This window comes from Lynx rufus, unplaced genomic scaffold, assembly GCF_022079265.1.
Source record: "Lynx rufus isolate CCGP_SWC_20201006 ecotype Redwood Valley unplaced genomic scaffold, mLynRuf1.p SCAF_13, whole genome shotgun sequence".
Classification (NCBI taxonomy): domain Eukaryota; kingdom Metazoa; phylum Chordata; class Mammalia; order Carnivora; family Felidae; genus Lynx; species Lynx rufus.
Genome location: NW_025814827.1, coordinates 17,500,262 through 17,516,071, shown reverse-complemented (window position 1 = coordinate 17,516,071; position 15,810 = coordinate 17,500,262). Strand labels below are relative to the sequence as shown.

Genomic DNA, 15,810 nt, shown 5'->3' with positions numbered 1-15,810 from the left:
ACCCAAGGCATCAGCCCATGCACATTTTTAACCATTTAAGACATAAACATATATTTTTTAAGGTTATTTATTTATTTTGCGAGAAAGCGAGTGTGAGCAGGGGGAGCAGGGAACAGGCAGGCAGAGAGAGAGAGGGAGAGAGAGAATCCCAAGTACGTTCCACACTGTTAGCAAGGAGCCTGACGCTGGGCTCAATCTCATGAACCATGAGATCATGACCTGAGCTGAAACCAAGAGTAGAATTCTTAACCGACTGAGCCACCCAGGCGCCCCAAGACATAAATATTTTTTTAATAAATTACACTACCCTGTTTTCTTAAATAATTCAGTATTTTCTTAGTGACTTAGGCTTCCTATTCAAACACCAGGGTGCCCTCAGGAGCCCCCCACCCCTGAGGTGCCTGGGGTGACAACTCTCCACCACGTGACTGGGAGGGGTCCACTCCTGTAGTTTTCAGTCGATGAGTGGGTCAGCCTCAGCGACAGCCCCCCTCCCTCCCAACATGCCACTGATCTGTGCTGAAAACAATCATCCTTTGGGTTGGGGGTACTTTGGATCAAGGGGTGATAACGTCCTTCCTGCCCTGTGTTGCAGCCATCACTCAGACCATAAAATGCTCCCACGAGCGCTCAGTACACCTCTTCATCGACTCCCTGCTGCACGCCAGCATGCAGAGCACGGCATACCAGTGCAGCGACATGGGCACCTTCAGCCAGGGCCTGTGCCTGAGCTGCAAGAAGGGCCACTGCAACACGCTGGGCTACCACGTCCGCCAGGAGTGGCAGGGCAAGAAGAGCAAGAAGCTCTTCCTCGCGACGCGGGCCCAGTCCCCCTTCAAAGGTGAGTGTGGGTGGCCCATGAGGCAGCCACTCATCGGAAGGGTCAGAAGTTCCCCCAAGTCTTTTCCTGTGGCTACTTCAGGCTCTGCTCTTTCAGTGCTTCTGAAACCAAAGATTCCAGACGGTGATGTGGACACGGCCTCTCTCTCGTGTCCACCTTGCTGCCAAGTGCTAGAAGGAGAAAACTTGATACTTTCTGGAACAATCCTTGGGTCAGCCTCTCTTCATCCATCCATGTTCATGGTGCCCTAGACTGTTAGATCCGGAAGGCCCTGAGCAGTTACTCTGACCACCCAGGTCTCACTGTGCAGGGATCTGGAGGTGTCTTCAAACCCCAACTAGAACCAAGTGCTCTCAGCTCTGCTCACAGCCTCCGTGAAAAAAAAAAAAAAAAAAAAAAGAGCAAGGCTCCAGGCTATGTTTATAGCTTCTCATTTCCTCTAAAGTTTGGATCAGCCGATCTTACAGGGCATTACTGCTCTACTGAGACCCTCCCAAGATGAAGTTTGGCTTCTTCCAACTTTCCCAATCAGATCCTTAACCTCAGGGCAGAAACCAAGCCCCGACCACTCTGGGTTGAACCAGAGGTCAGAGCCGTGGCCTCGTTTGGGGCTGGAGCCAGCAGAGAAATGCTCCAGTGAAGCCAGAGTCGTGTCCTCCATGAGTGAACAAGCTGACATCTGTTGCTATTAACATTTCTGTCTAATCCTTTAAACAGCTCGTGAGTGATTTAGCGTCTTACTGTTTCACTGCACATGCTCACCGGTGCCGGGAGGAGCTCAGCCCTGCACTGTTTGATTATTACTGTGCAGAATATTTGTAGCTGCAGAAGGTGAACACGCCATCACCACCACTTTGCATTTATGTGCACCGCGTTTTATACAAAACATCAGATGCAGCCATCAACTCTTTGTGGTCCCCACAGCAGCCAAGCAAGGTCGGCAGGGCCGGTTATGATCTCATTTTAAAGAGGAGGGAAGCACAGCTTGGGTGGAGTGACCCGCCCACGGCCATACAGCCTGGAAGGAGGCCAAGAGCCAGGTGCATCCGACCCCCAGCCTCTATTCCTTTTATTATCACACTAGCAAGTTCAAGTTCCCAGGCGATTTATTTTTTAGGCACAGGATTCCTGTTTATCTGAACTTCTGCTCTCTAGCCAGATTTCCCTTCCGTGAAGCCCAGGAATGACAGAAATCCGCTGTGGGCAGCTGATAGCTTCTGAGAGCATTATAGTGAAGGTGGACCTTTCCTGCCTGAGGGGCCAGAGGGTCCCCTCTGCTGTCTGACCCTTTGGGGGTGGAGGAGGGAAAGGTACCACCCCGGATCAGGCGAGTGAACTTGGAAGGCCTCCTGCTTAAGGGAGCTTTCCCACCGCAGGCTGCCAATTAGACACTCATTTGGGTTAACCAGCTCCTCTTTTAAATGGCAAAGCTGCCTGGAGTGATTAAGCCCCTCCGATAATCACATTTCTCTGGATCTACTTTAAATCGTGGAATGTTAGCATTTCTAGAGACTGTTCTACCCTGCCATTTCATGGACGCAGACACCCAGGCCCAGATGGGGGAAATATTTGCCCAGGGACACAAAGTAAATTTCTGGTAGTTAGCATTTAGATCTGGACCTCCAAACAACTGGCTGAGTGATTTTTTTACCTCAGTAATCTGCCCCTGGTCTGTTCGTGTGGGTGAAGGAGGGAGGAGAGAAGAGGGGGAAGGCTTTGTTTTCTCCTTGACATCAGCTGAGAAGAAAGGAGGCCATTTTTCACCTTCCAGAGCTGAGGTGTGTGTCTGAAGTGAAGAGTTTGGTCTAGTCAGAGGACATCTATGGGGGGCTTAGAACTGGGGGCGCCATGGGGGGCGGGGGCAGGCAAGCACACAGAGAAGGAAGAGGGGAAAGGAAGACCAGTAGACACAGCCAGGCTGAGTTCCTTCCTTTTACCAAGGACCCACGTGCCCGACCACCACACACCACTGGTGTGAGCTCACAGGGCTCTCTTTCCTATGAAGGAGGACCAGAGAGTTGCATTAGGGCAGCACCACCCCACCCCAGCAGCTCCCAAAAGCCAATGTGTTCATCCATTCATTCATTTTTCAAGCATAAGTTGAGCCAGAGTAGGCAGAGTCCCTACTTCACAGGGCTCAGTGGAGACCAGCCACCTCCCACATGTCGATGCTCAGCGCTATCCCAGGAAGATGGGCCATGAGTCACTTGGAGACAAAAATCAGGTGTCTTTATTGCCAACTGCTGATCTTGCTCCAGACACTTCTGATGTTCACGGGACCCACGAGGCCAGTGATACGGAGGCTATGAGGCAGGACTGTCTGAAACTGGTCAGAACTCACGTTGGCCTCTAACCCAGACTCCTGTGACAAGCTGTAACCTGCACTACACCCTCCCTTCTTTGGGGCCTCCAGATCCTCCCTGGTTCTGCTTCAGTCCTTCCAGTGAGCAAAATCCTATTCTGTTCGTTGGTGGGGAGCAGCATCCCTGGAGTCACATCAAGCTGTCCTAGGTATGGCCAGAAATCATCCCCAGTTGAGACCGCCTGGTCAGGAGCAGCTGCTCATGGGACACTGCGGTCCATATAATGCTGCATCATCCAGTATGGTAGCCGCTCACCATATGTGGCGATTTAAATTACTTAGAATTAAATACGATCAAAAATTCGATTCCCCAATCACACCGCCTTCCAAGTGCTCACATAAGTGGCCGCAAGATCAGAGACCACAAAAATGGATCACTTCCATCATCGTAGAAAGTTCTATCGATGGTACTGGACGAGGCCTTTAATCTAGGTCCCCATAACTACACCTCTCTCCACCCATCATGGTCATGATCATCTCTGACTTGGGCCCCCCAAACCTATTTCTCTGGCATTTGATGAATACTTATAGATTCTTAAAAGAAGAGACTTGCCCAACCCTGGTTACAGAGAACCCGTAATTCATATTTTTCAAGAACATCTAATTGTACGATATATTTTAGTGCAGGATCTGGCTGGGCAAGATAAACATCACCTCCTGATTGTAGCTTCACAAAGGGTGACTAACTTAACCCTCCCACCTCTGCCTCCCAAGATATTTCAACAAAACCATCAAAGGATCTGTTTCCTACAACTGCTGGCTTGCCAGAACCCAGCGCCCACTGGGAGAACACACAGCAGCGGAAGAGAATGGGGAGAGTGACGCAAGGCAGTTTATTGTCCACTTCCATTTTCAGTCTCGCAGGAAGAACCCTCACCAGTCCGGGAGCTTGTGTTTTGCTTTGTTTGTTTGTTTGTTTGTTCGTTTTTATTTGAAAGAGAGAAAAAAAAAGCACAGGCGCACACTCCAGCAGGGGAGAGACACGGTCGGGGGGAGATGAACAGAGAGAGAGAGAAAGAGAGAGAGAGAGAGAGAAGAGAGAATCCCAAGCACAGAGCCCAATGTGGGGCTCAATTCCACAACCCTGGGATCATGACCTGAGTCAAAATCAAGAGTCAGATGTTCAACCAACTGAGCCACCCAGAGGCCCCTAGAAGCCTGGGTCCCAAGAGAGAAGAGAGGGGAACATATCCATCCTGAGGAAGTCCTGCTTAGCAAAGGCCACATCTAATTAATCTCCTGGGGTAGGACGAGGCCACTAGGAGGTGAGGAAGGCAGTGTTTAAGGGGGCCTATTCTGTCCAGGCTCCATGAAGGGTATGTCATACTCCTTTATCATTTAATCCTTGCGACAATCCAAACAGGGAGACAGGGAGACAGAGATTGAGACGGGTGGGGCTGGGAACGAATTATGGTGAATTTCCCGATAAATAAATTGAGATTCAGAGAGATTAAGGCTTCCCATAGTCACACAGTTTGTGAGTAGCAAATGCAGCGTGTGACCCCAGGTCGCACTGATTCCATGGCCCTTGCTCTTCCCCTTCACATGGCCTCCTGAGCATAGCACCAAGGCAGGTTCTTCCCCTCTCTCTCCCTCTCTCTCTCTCTCCCTCTCCCTCCCTCCCCCTCCCCCTTCTGCTCTCCCTATCCCTGTTCCTCTCCCTCTCTCCCTACACTCTGAGCCTCATCCCACCTATGCAAACTTCCTTGAGTACTCTTTCCTCCTGGCTGACCAGACAAACTCTGACTTTGGGTGGTGGGGTTGGGGGGGGGGGGGCGGTGGTCTGTTTGTCTTTGGCTTCTCTCCATGACTTCTTTGGAAGGTTTTTGCTGATTTCCACGGAGAGGTCTAGAAAAACTCATGGGTGAGTAGACACAGCACAGGCTTGAGATTGGGAATAAGGAATGTCCAGAATTTGGCTTTGTTGCCAACCTTATATGTGACCTTGACCTAGTGACAAAACCTATGTGGGCCTGTTTCTTCAGCCACAAAGTGATCGTATGTGGCTGAGCACGGGGGTGAACCACTAAAACTGGCACCTATGGGTGCAGCTCGGATCCGTGCCTGGTAAGGTCTGTGTATAGGAAGGGAGTAGGTGTCACTGGGTTAACACGTTCTACAAGTCGGGCGCTTTTATACCTGCCGTCTCATCACATCCTCACAACAACTCTGTGACAGTGCTCTACATGCCCATTTTACACATGAGGAAACTGAGCTTCAGAGAGGGTACGAGGGCTTGTGGCCATGTGGCAGTAGGTGCGAGAGACAGGATTCCAGCCCCTCAGTTGAGGGCTCTTATTACCCTCTCACGTGAAGCACTTAGGGCACAAACAGCAGGAAGCAGGGTGCCCCTCCTTACCACACACACACTCCCTCATCTCCAACCCCAGCAGAAGAGGCAACTGCCCACAGAAAGGGGAAGTGTCCGGGCTCATGACAACAGGGTGTCAGGGAGGAAAATTTTTCCTTGACCCTTTTGAGGTTCTTTTGAAAAAATTTTTTTAATGTTTATTTATTTTTGAGAGAAAGAGCACGTGCAAAAGTGTGCTTAGGCAGGGGAGGGGTAGCGAGAGAGGGAGACAGAGTCTGAAGCAGGCTCCAGGCTCTGAGCTGTCGGTGCAGAGCCTTATGCAGGGCTCGAACACACAAAATGTGAGATCGTGACCTGAGCCAAAGTCAGACGCTTACCGACTGAGCCACCCAGGTGCCTCAACACTTTTTAGGTTCTTTTGGCTGGTCTCTTAATTAAGTTCACATCAAACAGATTTGCAGAAGACCGTAGTAATTTTATATGTACTAGAACCTCACTTAGACACGAGAGATTTAAAGAAGTCAAACATCTGAGGCCTCTTATAAGGAGAAGGGAGCAGGCCTGAGGGGCTTCAAAGAAAAGGAAATTAATTTACAGGAAGATGGGAAGATGTTTGGGAAACAAATGCTTGTCACACCAAGCAGAGGTAATGGGACACAGAGAGGAATCAACCAACAGGCCCGTCTGAGCTCTGGCTTACCACACCTCACCCGGACTCTGCACCTCTCTGCTGTGGGAGCTCTCTTCCTGCACCAGCTCCCCTCTCCAAATTCTTTGGGGCAAATAAGGGGGAAGCAAGAAGCTCTTCCCGAGTCTTTTGGGCCTTGATTGTCTTCGGCTCAAAATCACCCACGTGCCAAAGTAGCACATTTGGGAGAGGCTCGTTCGGGAGTGCTTCGGGGGTATCACACGTGTGGCGCGGTACTATTAAGCCCAAATGTGGGCACCAACATAAGCACATAGCTGCAAGAGACACATGGTCACAAAACCACGTGTGCCTGCCTGTCCTCCAGCCTGCTCTGAGCACGGCTGCCCCCGCCCTCGCCCCTGCCCAGCACCCTCCTCGGGCCTCTCGGTCCCACCGTCTGAAGCTGCCCCTCTCGCCTCAGAGGCCGTTCGTGTCTAAGGACAAGCCCTTGGTGCTACAAGACAACACAAGAGATCCCATCCCTCCGATCTTCATGAAAGAAAATCGATACACTGAAAGAAAAGAGCTCTTTGATGTGTGCAAAGAGAGTCGTAATATGTCCCAGAGCCAATATCTAATGATCCGCAATCATTTTTTTTTTTCCGTGAGACAAAAAAGAAAAAAAAGAAGAAACAAACTATTCTCTTTCTGTAAATTCCACAATCCAATGCCGACAGCAGCTGGCTTATGCAAAGAAACCTAAGTTTTTTGTTTTTTGGGTTTTTTTAACGTTTATTTATTTTTGAGACAGAGAGAGACAGAGCATGAACGGGGGAGGGGCAGAGAGAGAGGGAGACACAGAATCTGAAACAGGCTCCAGGCTCTGAGCGGTCTGCACAGAGCCCGACGCGGGGCTCAAACTCACGGACCGCGAGATCATGACCTGAGCCAAAGTCGGCCGCTTAACCGACTGAGCCACCCAGGCGCCCCTTAAGTTGTTTTTTAAGTGGCACCAGTGGGGCTCACGTGAGATCAGAATCCAGGGTGCTTGGGGTATTTGAATCTCAGAATGACTCTCTATAGGCGGAGAATCTCCAGAGGCCTCACACGTCTGCTCTAGATGGCATTTGCCCGATCTCATTCAGGGTTAATGGACTGTTTCATCCTCTTTATCTTTAAGACCTAAAATAATTTCTTCTGCCTGAACTGAGGAATGCATTGGGCTGGCCCCTTTGCAGTCACAAGATCAAAAGCATTTCTCCTAAATCATTTTTTAAAATCCTTATTAAACATGTCAGAAGGGAAAGTGAGCAAAATTACTCACCCTTTTTTCCTTAATCTTTGTAACAGCATCATTGTCCCGGAGTTGCAGGGAGAGGGGATGATAGGCAAATTGTCTTTTTTTTTTCTTGTAAAGGAAAACACAAAAATCCAAAATAAGAACATCTAATTAGTTCTCAGTATGAAAGGCTCTTTCATATTTACAAAAATTATGTCATTTCAAGATTTCACCAAAAAAGTGACTTTTCTAATGCAGGTAATTCAGGACTCTGTGCTGTCAACCTGCTGAGTTCTGCAGCTGGGCTCTTACAGACACAAGGGTGCCCTCGTCCGCTCACCCCTGTGCCCCTCCACAGCCCATACATCTTTTAGGAGCTCTTGGGAAGCCGGTGGACTCAGGCCACTTCTGCACCTTTGGGGTTCTGACTTCCTGCACAGGCCCCACCCCAGGGAGACAATGAGGGAGGACAGGAGATTCTCATTCAAAGGATGCTAAAGGGGTCCTGGCAGGCCGACCCCTGGATTTTACACCTTTCCCCAGAACTGTGGAACCACAGCATTTCAGATGTAGGATTCAATCTCCTCCTACTCACAGTTTAAGAACAAAGGAAGACAAAAACCCATCTCCAGTGCAGGGACATGAAACATTTATCCCCACTCAGGGGCTAGGCATTCAGGGGACAGGCAGGAGGAATCTGCAGCAGTGATAGCCCAGGACGGATGTCGGTGGGTGAGGCCCAGCAGGCACTTCGTCTTGATGGCCTCATTCCAGGCAGGTTTTGACAGCAGCTTTGCTTCAGGGGCTGAGTGTTTGCATTTGCTGTCAAAGGGCAGATGCAGCTTCCAGAACCAGAACCCCAGGAGACAGTGGGAAGGGGATTTTAGAATGAGACAGACACCTGAGTTCAAATTCTGCTCCACTTGTAACACTCTGGGTGGCCTTGGACATGTGTCCAAATCTCTGCTTCCTTGTCTGTAATCCACCAGAATAACTGACACCCTACCTCTCTAGGTTTCAGGAGAAAACAGGACTCCGCCGGCCGAGGTCAGCTCCAGGGAGTGGGCAGGACTCCTTACAGAGGGCGGGTGGTATTACAGAAACCACACAGCAGCTACTTGTGGGGCACAGTTACTTCGTGGTCCGGCTCCAAAGCAGGCGGGAGCAGAGGGAAAAACACCCTGACCTTTCTCTGCTCTGCCCTCATCACCTGCTCATGCCTCCCAACCAGAAACCATCTGGCAAAGGGAGCCCGGGAGATGTAGGCCATGGGGCGGGCAGAGAGTGGATGGGGATAGCAGGGGTAGGTGGAGAAGATGGAACCTGACCAGCATGTTATCCTTATTTAGTCTTGTTATGAGGACCAAAAATGATGTATGTAAATCCTTAGTATGTAGCCTGATATATAGCAGGGTCTCAGCAAATGAACGTTATATCTCATGCCAATTCACAGTTAGGGTCTTTCAGGCAGCAGATGTCCTGCCTTATTTTCACACAAAGAGCCCCCCAATACCCCTTAGACACCTGGTGCATGCTGAGACTCGTGGAGATAGAAGCCTTACTATGACACCAAGCCTGCCCTCGGGGAGAGAAGACATGGACATTGACGCCCATGAGACAGGAAAACAGGAGGTGACCAGGGTCACAAATGTGACTCGGTTTCCCAGCTGCAAGGTCCTCTAAGTCCGGGCCATGGCTTCTGGTTCTCTTGTTTTCCATTCTACTCTGTTTAAATTTTTTTTTTCAACGTTTTTATTCATTTTTGGGACAGAGACAGAGCATGAACGGGGGAGGGGCAGAGAGAGAAGGAGACACAGAATCGGAAACAGGCTCCAGGCTCTGAGCCATCAGCCCAGAGCCCGACGCGGGGCTCGAACTCACAGACCGCGAGATCGTGACCTGGCTGAAGTCGGACGCTTAACCGACTGCGCCACCCAAGCGCCCCCTTTTTTTTTTTTAATTTTTTTTTTCAACGTTTTTATTCATTTTTGGGACAGAGACAGAGCATGAACGGGGGAGGGGCAGAGAGAGAAGGAGACACAGAATCGGAAACAGGCTCCAGGCTCTGAGCCATCAGCCCAGAGCCCGACGCGGGGCTCGAACTCACAGACCGCGAGATCGTGACCTGGCTGAAGTCGGACGCTTAACCGACTGCGCCACCCAAGCGCCCCCTTTTTTTTTTTTAATTTTTTTTTTCAACGTTTTTATTCATTTTTGGGACAGAGAGAGACAGAGCATGAACGGGGGAGGGGCAGAGAGAGAAGGAGACACAGAATCAGAAACAGGCTCCAGGCTCTGAGCCATCAGCCCAGAGCCCGACGCGGGGCTCGAACTCACAGACCGCGAGATCGTGACCTGGCTGAAGTCGGACGCTTAACCGACTGCGCCACCCAAGCGCCCCCTTTTTTTTTTTTTAATTTTTTTTTTCAACGTTTTTATTCATTTTTGGGACAGAGAGAGACAGAGCATGAACGGGGGAGGGGCAGAGAGAGAAGGAGACACAGAATCGGAAACAGGCTCCAGGCTCTGAGCCATCAGCCCAGAGCCTGACATTCTACTCTGTTTAAAAGCTTTTTCTTCTTCCAATAAAATTCTAATTAGAATCCCTGCATATTGTAGAAAACACAAAACTTGCAGAAAAGCGTAAAGAAGAATAAAAATTACCCCTCTTTCCTCTCCAAAGACAAGCACTGTTATATTTTTATGAATCTCCCTCCTGTGTGTTCTGTTTTATAAAGTTGGTCTCATGTTAGATATGCAGTTTTGTATCCTGGTTGTTGTTTGGGGTTGTTTTTGTTTTCGTTTTCCACTTCTTTTATAAGGATTGAAATTGCTCCAAAAATGTCTTTTAATGACTCCATAAGAGTAAATCACATGGTTGGGAACATGAACCCAGAATCAGCAGACTCACCTCTAATTGCAGCTTCACCAGCCCTTAGCTGTGTGACAATGGACAAGTTACTTGACTTCCCCCACCGTCAGCTTCTGCGTGTGTTAACCACTGCAGAGGGAGGATAGAGTGGGCGTCTCACAAAGTCGTCGTTAATGAGAAATGAGATAATTACGTGAACCGATTAGCTCTGTGTCTGAGACATGGTAAACAGCTGAATGGTAGTTATCATAATGGTCATTATTAGTCCATAGTCTCTCCTCTGTTGGTGACTATCCAAGGTGCTTCTGATTTATTTTTAGTGAAGTAATCCTGCTATGACACTCTCGAACTTAAGTCTCTTTCCATACTTCAACTTTTTCCTTAGGGTATTTAAAGTTATGGTCCCAGGTACAAACACTTAAAAGTTCAAGTCCTGGAGCCGGGTGGTCAGGGCTTACATCTGGCTGTGTGATACTGGAAAGGTCACGTAACCTCTCTGTGCTTCAGTTGCCTCTTCTCTAAAAGGAGGCGATGATAGTGTCAGCTGTTGTGAGGGTTACATGAGATAAGAGATGCAAAGTGCCTGGCACAGGTAAACAAAATACATATTAGCCAGTGTTGTTACCGTGCAGACTCCCAATTGTACTCCTTTATCCTTTATCTCCAACGGCTTTTAGCACTGGGCTGAGCACCAGTAGACTTCAATTAATACACATTAAATTGGATTAAAATTGGTTGGTAGGAGTGTTCCTTGAGTACTCGGGAAGATGCCCCGCCTCCTCGTTAGGAGGTTAACCCTCAGGCCAGCCCTCCTGCCCCGTCCTGTCCTCATCCAGCCCCACCCACACCTACAGCCTGTGTCTTTGGAAGGACCTTTCCTTTTGCCTCTGTTCAACTTACAACGATGTCTGCCCGTTACAGGCTTCTCTTGACAGACCCCAAATAGCATAAGGCCTCGGAGCCTTCTGAGATGATAGGCCAGAGTCCCTGTCTCCATCACTGCGACCTAAGGTTGAAGAACCCTTTCTGGAACCTGGGCCCAGAGCCTTTCTCCTATTTCTCACCCACAGCCTTCCAGTCCTGAGAGCATCAAACTACTTTATCCCATGCTTAAGGATCTGAGCTTAAGGACCTGAGCACCTATTATGCACGGGGCACTGTCCAAGAGGCCAGATGATGCCCAAGCTGGCTCCTACCTAAAGCAGAAAACTTCATGGCCTATAAATCAACTGTTAGTGTTTGGTTCTTGCTGGAAACATAAAAATACATGAATAAACTTTGGTGCTTCAGAGCAAACCCCAGGAACATAAGCTAAACCACCGTAAGACCAAATGAGAAGGTTGATTTATGTCAAAGGGGTGGGTGGGGTAAATAACCCAGAATCCCAGCAATACAGGCAAACCAGGACACCACAGCTGGGGTGTTGGCAAACACACCATGAGCTGCCGCCAGGTTTGCACATAGCTACCAACCTCCGGTAGAAATGCATCATTTGGCAGGTAGTAGGTTGATTCACAAAGAGGGTGAATCTCCACACGCTGGATATATGGGATGGATGAACAAGTGGCTAGTGCCACGATCTATGCTTTCCGGTGGGAATTCTCCTACAACACAGCTTGAAACTCGGGTGTTGGATTCTCAGAGGTGACTTCCATCCTGCTTAATGGGAATGCCCTTCTTTTTACTCCAGAGCAAACTGTCAGTGTGTTCATCCCACAAAATTTATTAGACACCTACTATGTGGAAGGCACTGTATCAGGATTACTGGATTAATTATTACCTAGAACAGGAAGGGCAAATACACAGCAAGCATGCCATAAATCCCTCTCCTTTGCCCAAGGCAGACACCAGTCTTCCCAAGAACCTGGGTGTAGCCTCAGAACCCATCTCAACACAGGGCTCTGGGCAGTCCTATCAATCAAGTGGACTTGGCATACCCTATGAAACCTGTTTGCCACGTTGGAGCTAAAACCCTACAGTTATTTAGAGAATATGTGGACAGCAAAAGAGAGAAGTCCAAGCAGGAACCAGCCATTTTGGAATGAGGTGGGGTAATTTCAGAAACAGCCCAATAGACGGTTGTGACAACGCAGGGGAAGTCAAGGCCATCTTAGGAGCCTTAGCAGTAGGTCCAAGCGAAGAGTCCGACTCTCCTATGTGATCTTGAACATGTCCCTTCACCTCTTGGGCCCGAGGTGTCTTATTTATAAAAGGGGGATGATGATGACAATACCTACTTCACAGGGTTGTTATGACGAGTAAATGAGATGATGCCCTGTGAAGTGTTTAACGAACCCGTCTAATAGCAAGGAGTGTACTTGTAGTAATTATATATAGACTGCATTTAGGTAAAGAAGAGTAAAATAAGTTCCCCTCCCTAAACAGCCCAGTAGAAGGACTTTCTGAGCATTTGACAAGATGGAAAAATTTTAGGCCCAAGTGCCAGAACTAGAGTTATCTTATTTCCATCAGAAAATGTTCTCCTTGGGGCGCCTGGGTGGCGCAGTCGGTTGAGCATCCGACTTCAGCCAGGTCACGATCTCGCAGTCCGGGAGTTCGAGCCCCGAGTCGGGCTCTGGGCTGATGGCTCGGAGCCTGGAGCCTGTTTCCGATTCTGTGTCTCCCTCTCTCTCTGCCCCTCCCCCGTTCATGCTCTGTCTCTCTCTGTCCCAAAAATAAATAAACGTTGAAAAAAAAAAAATTAAAGAAAATGTTCTCCTTGACCCCCACAGAGCTAGTGCCCAGCAACTGTTCCAGAATATAGAGATGTGGTCATTAGGGCATATGCTTCTTAATTAGAGCTCTGTCCACCCCAAAAGTGACCCCATCAAACAGAGGCAAAGCTAAAAAATGGCAGTGTGTTCTCTCGCTTTTGTCAGATGCCTGAAAGGTGATAATATCCTTCAATTTATGAAAGGGGACTCTTAACAAATACTAACTACCAGTTTATGAAAGGGGACTAGTCCAACAGGATTGTATCTAGAAATGGGTGAGAATGCTAGGTATACCAGATTCCTATTCTGCCTTCTTCTGTTGGATAGTGATTATTGTATTACAAATACACCAGACGTCCCCTGTAGACATTTAGCAAATACAGAGAAAAAGAAAAATACATAAAGCATTCATAATCCCACCACCCAGGGGGAAAAAATGTTGGTATCAACCCATCTAGACTTTACCCTCTGCATTTTTAAATTTTAAAAGTATACGATTTTTAATTTAAAACATCCACTTAAATTCTGTCTCTCCCTTTCCCCCTCCACCTTTTCACTTCAGTGTATCATTACCAGTTCAAGATCCAGTTCATCAACCAACTTGAGAAACCAGTAGAACCAACGTTTACCATGACACTACTGGGAACAAAAGAGGAAAACCAGAAAATTACCATCACTCTGTGAGTACAAGGTGCAGCCCCGTCTCTGGTGACGACGTGCTGCTTTTTCTCGCAGGGTCTAGATGGACCCTGTGCTTTTCAAGGGTCAGGCCGGACACAGCTTATTCTTCTCAGCCCATATGACTGTTCCAAACATCTTTCAGACGGGACGTACCCCCGAGCACAGCCCCGCAGATTGCTTTATGATGGAACTACCCGGGTTTCCGACGATTCATTGCCCTGTGAGCTGAGTGGAGAGGGAAGCCGGAGGTGGCGAGAGCCATCCACAGTGCAGGAAGAAGAGCTGGGCAGGGAGGAGCAGGGAGGGCTGGAGCAGGTGTCCGCAGGACGGCCCGGAGTCCCTTTCCAGTGAGTTCTGAGAACCGTAACACAGAAATAAAACTGGTTTCAACTTCGCACACATTTCCCATCTCGGTCAGCCTGCACTGCCAGCCTGCCCATCTGTCCTTTGCCCTGTTACACACCTGCTCACAAGGCAAACAGTGGCCTCGTACCTCCCTCAGAGGCTCACCAGCTTCACTGGCCAGAAAAAGGCTGCTTTTTCTCAGCATCTCCACCCTCAGCATGGGGTCTTTCTGGGAAGCGACACTCCACCTGCTCCAGGGACAGTCCTCAGGTCTGGAAAATGGCCCCCAGCTTTGGATCTCTGATCATCAATCACATTGATTCCATCGTTCAGCAAGTGTTTGTGCTATGCCTCAGAGGTAGAGGACCCTAGCCCTAGTATGCTCACAGCCGAGCAGGGTAGATGGATTCCTGAACAATTCTTGACAACATTCTGCAGGAAGGGCGATGGCGAGCCGTGCAGGGGAACCCTCCATCTACCTGTCTCGCCCTAAATCCAGGGTTACCTCTGCACTGTCCTAGATCTCTCCTGGGAAATAGCTCCATAGTGGGAAGTCACTGTGGCTTTCCATGCTTCTCAGTCAATGTTGGGGCATGTTAATGTCTTGGAGATTAGTGAGTAAAGCTGCTAATGATATCTAAGGACCTGCATTTAAATCTTGCTCCAAATTGGTCCATCACCTAAACATGTGGTTTTCTGTTACTGTTATACTTTGTTGTTTCTATTTATATGGGGAGGAAAAAAAAGGACTAGTGGGAAAATAAGAGTGTGGTGTGGCTTTACTTAAACCCACAGAGCTGAATTGCCCCGAGGTCATTGCCAAAGCCCCATTGTCTTCTCTTTCCTGATGTGTTAGTGTTGAAGCTAGGAAACCTGAGCTAAAGGTTACCAGATTCACTATGGCAGAACTCTCAGAGCCTTTTAAATATGCTAACACAGTGGCCCCTGGGTGGCTCAGTCAGTTAAGTATCTGACTCTTGATTTGGGCTCAGGTCATGATCTCACAGTTTGTGAGTTCAAGCCCCACATAAGGTTTTTTGCTATTAATAGTCTGGCATACCATTGCTTTTTCTAAAAATAGTCTGTCCAACACCAGTTTGGGAAAAGCAACAGAAAAGACCTCCCTAAGTCACTCAGGCAAGCCTAACATATCCTGCATGTGCCCAAACATGACTTTGCTGTTACAGATAAACTGGGTCTGATTTCCTTTGTATCTTCAAGGGATCAAGAAATTACTAGTAATAAAACCTATTCCTTCCTTATCACGTTGGATTTGGATATCGGTGAGCTGGTCATGATCAAGTTCAAGTGGGAAAATGGCGCAGTATGGACCAATGTCTGGAACACGGTCCAAACCATCATCCCATGGAGCAGAAGGCCCCTCTACTCGGGTCTTGTTGCAAAGACCATCAGAGTCAAGGCGGGAGAAACCCAGCAACGGTGAGTGCAAACACAGCCTTCCCTGACACCTGTCATGCACCTGCATGTACCAGCACTTCCGTAATTAATACTTACATTTATATCATAAAGTGTGCATTATCATGTCCTCATGATGGCTTATAGATGCTCAGAAATGTGAAATGACCATCCTGAGTTCACACAGCCATAGCTGGAAGGACGAAGGTCTTCTGACTCCCAGTCCAGTCTCTTCCCACTGCCTGTGGTTAACAGCTACCTGCCTCTGGAGTTTGAGAAACCACCTCAGTGGTGCAGTGCTTTTCCAACTTCAGCATGCGGGTGAATCACCAGGAGATGTCCAAGGACTGTACTTTGGCAA

The 15,810-nt window shown here is 48.6% G+C and overlaps 1 protein-coding gene across 1 annotated transcript in view; it reads left to right on the top strand.

Moving 5' to 3' along the window:
* LIPC (lipase C, hepatic type) overlaps nucleotides 1-15,810 on the top strand; it is a 140,460-nt gene that overhangs the window by 119,799 nt on the left and 4,851 nt on the right. The window contains exons 6-8 of the mRNA XM_047075054.1: nucleotides 596-841; nucleotides 13,570-13,687; nucleotides 15,255-15,473. Of these exons, the coding sequence (XP_046931010.1) occupies nucleotides 596-841; nucleotides 13,570-13,687; nucleotides 15,255-15,473 (583 nt within the window). The remainder of the gene's footprint in view (nucleotides 1-595; nucleotides 842-13,569; nucleotides 13,688-15,254; nucleotides 15,474-15,810) is intronic.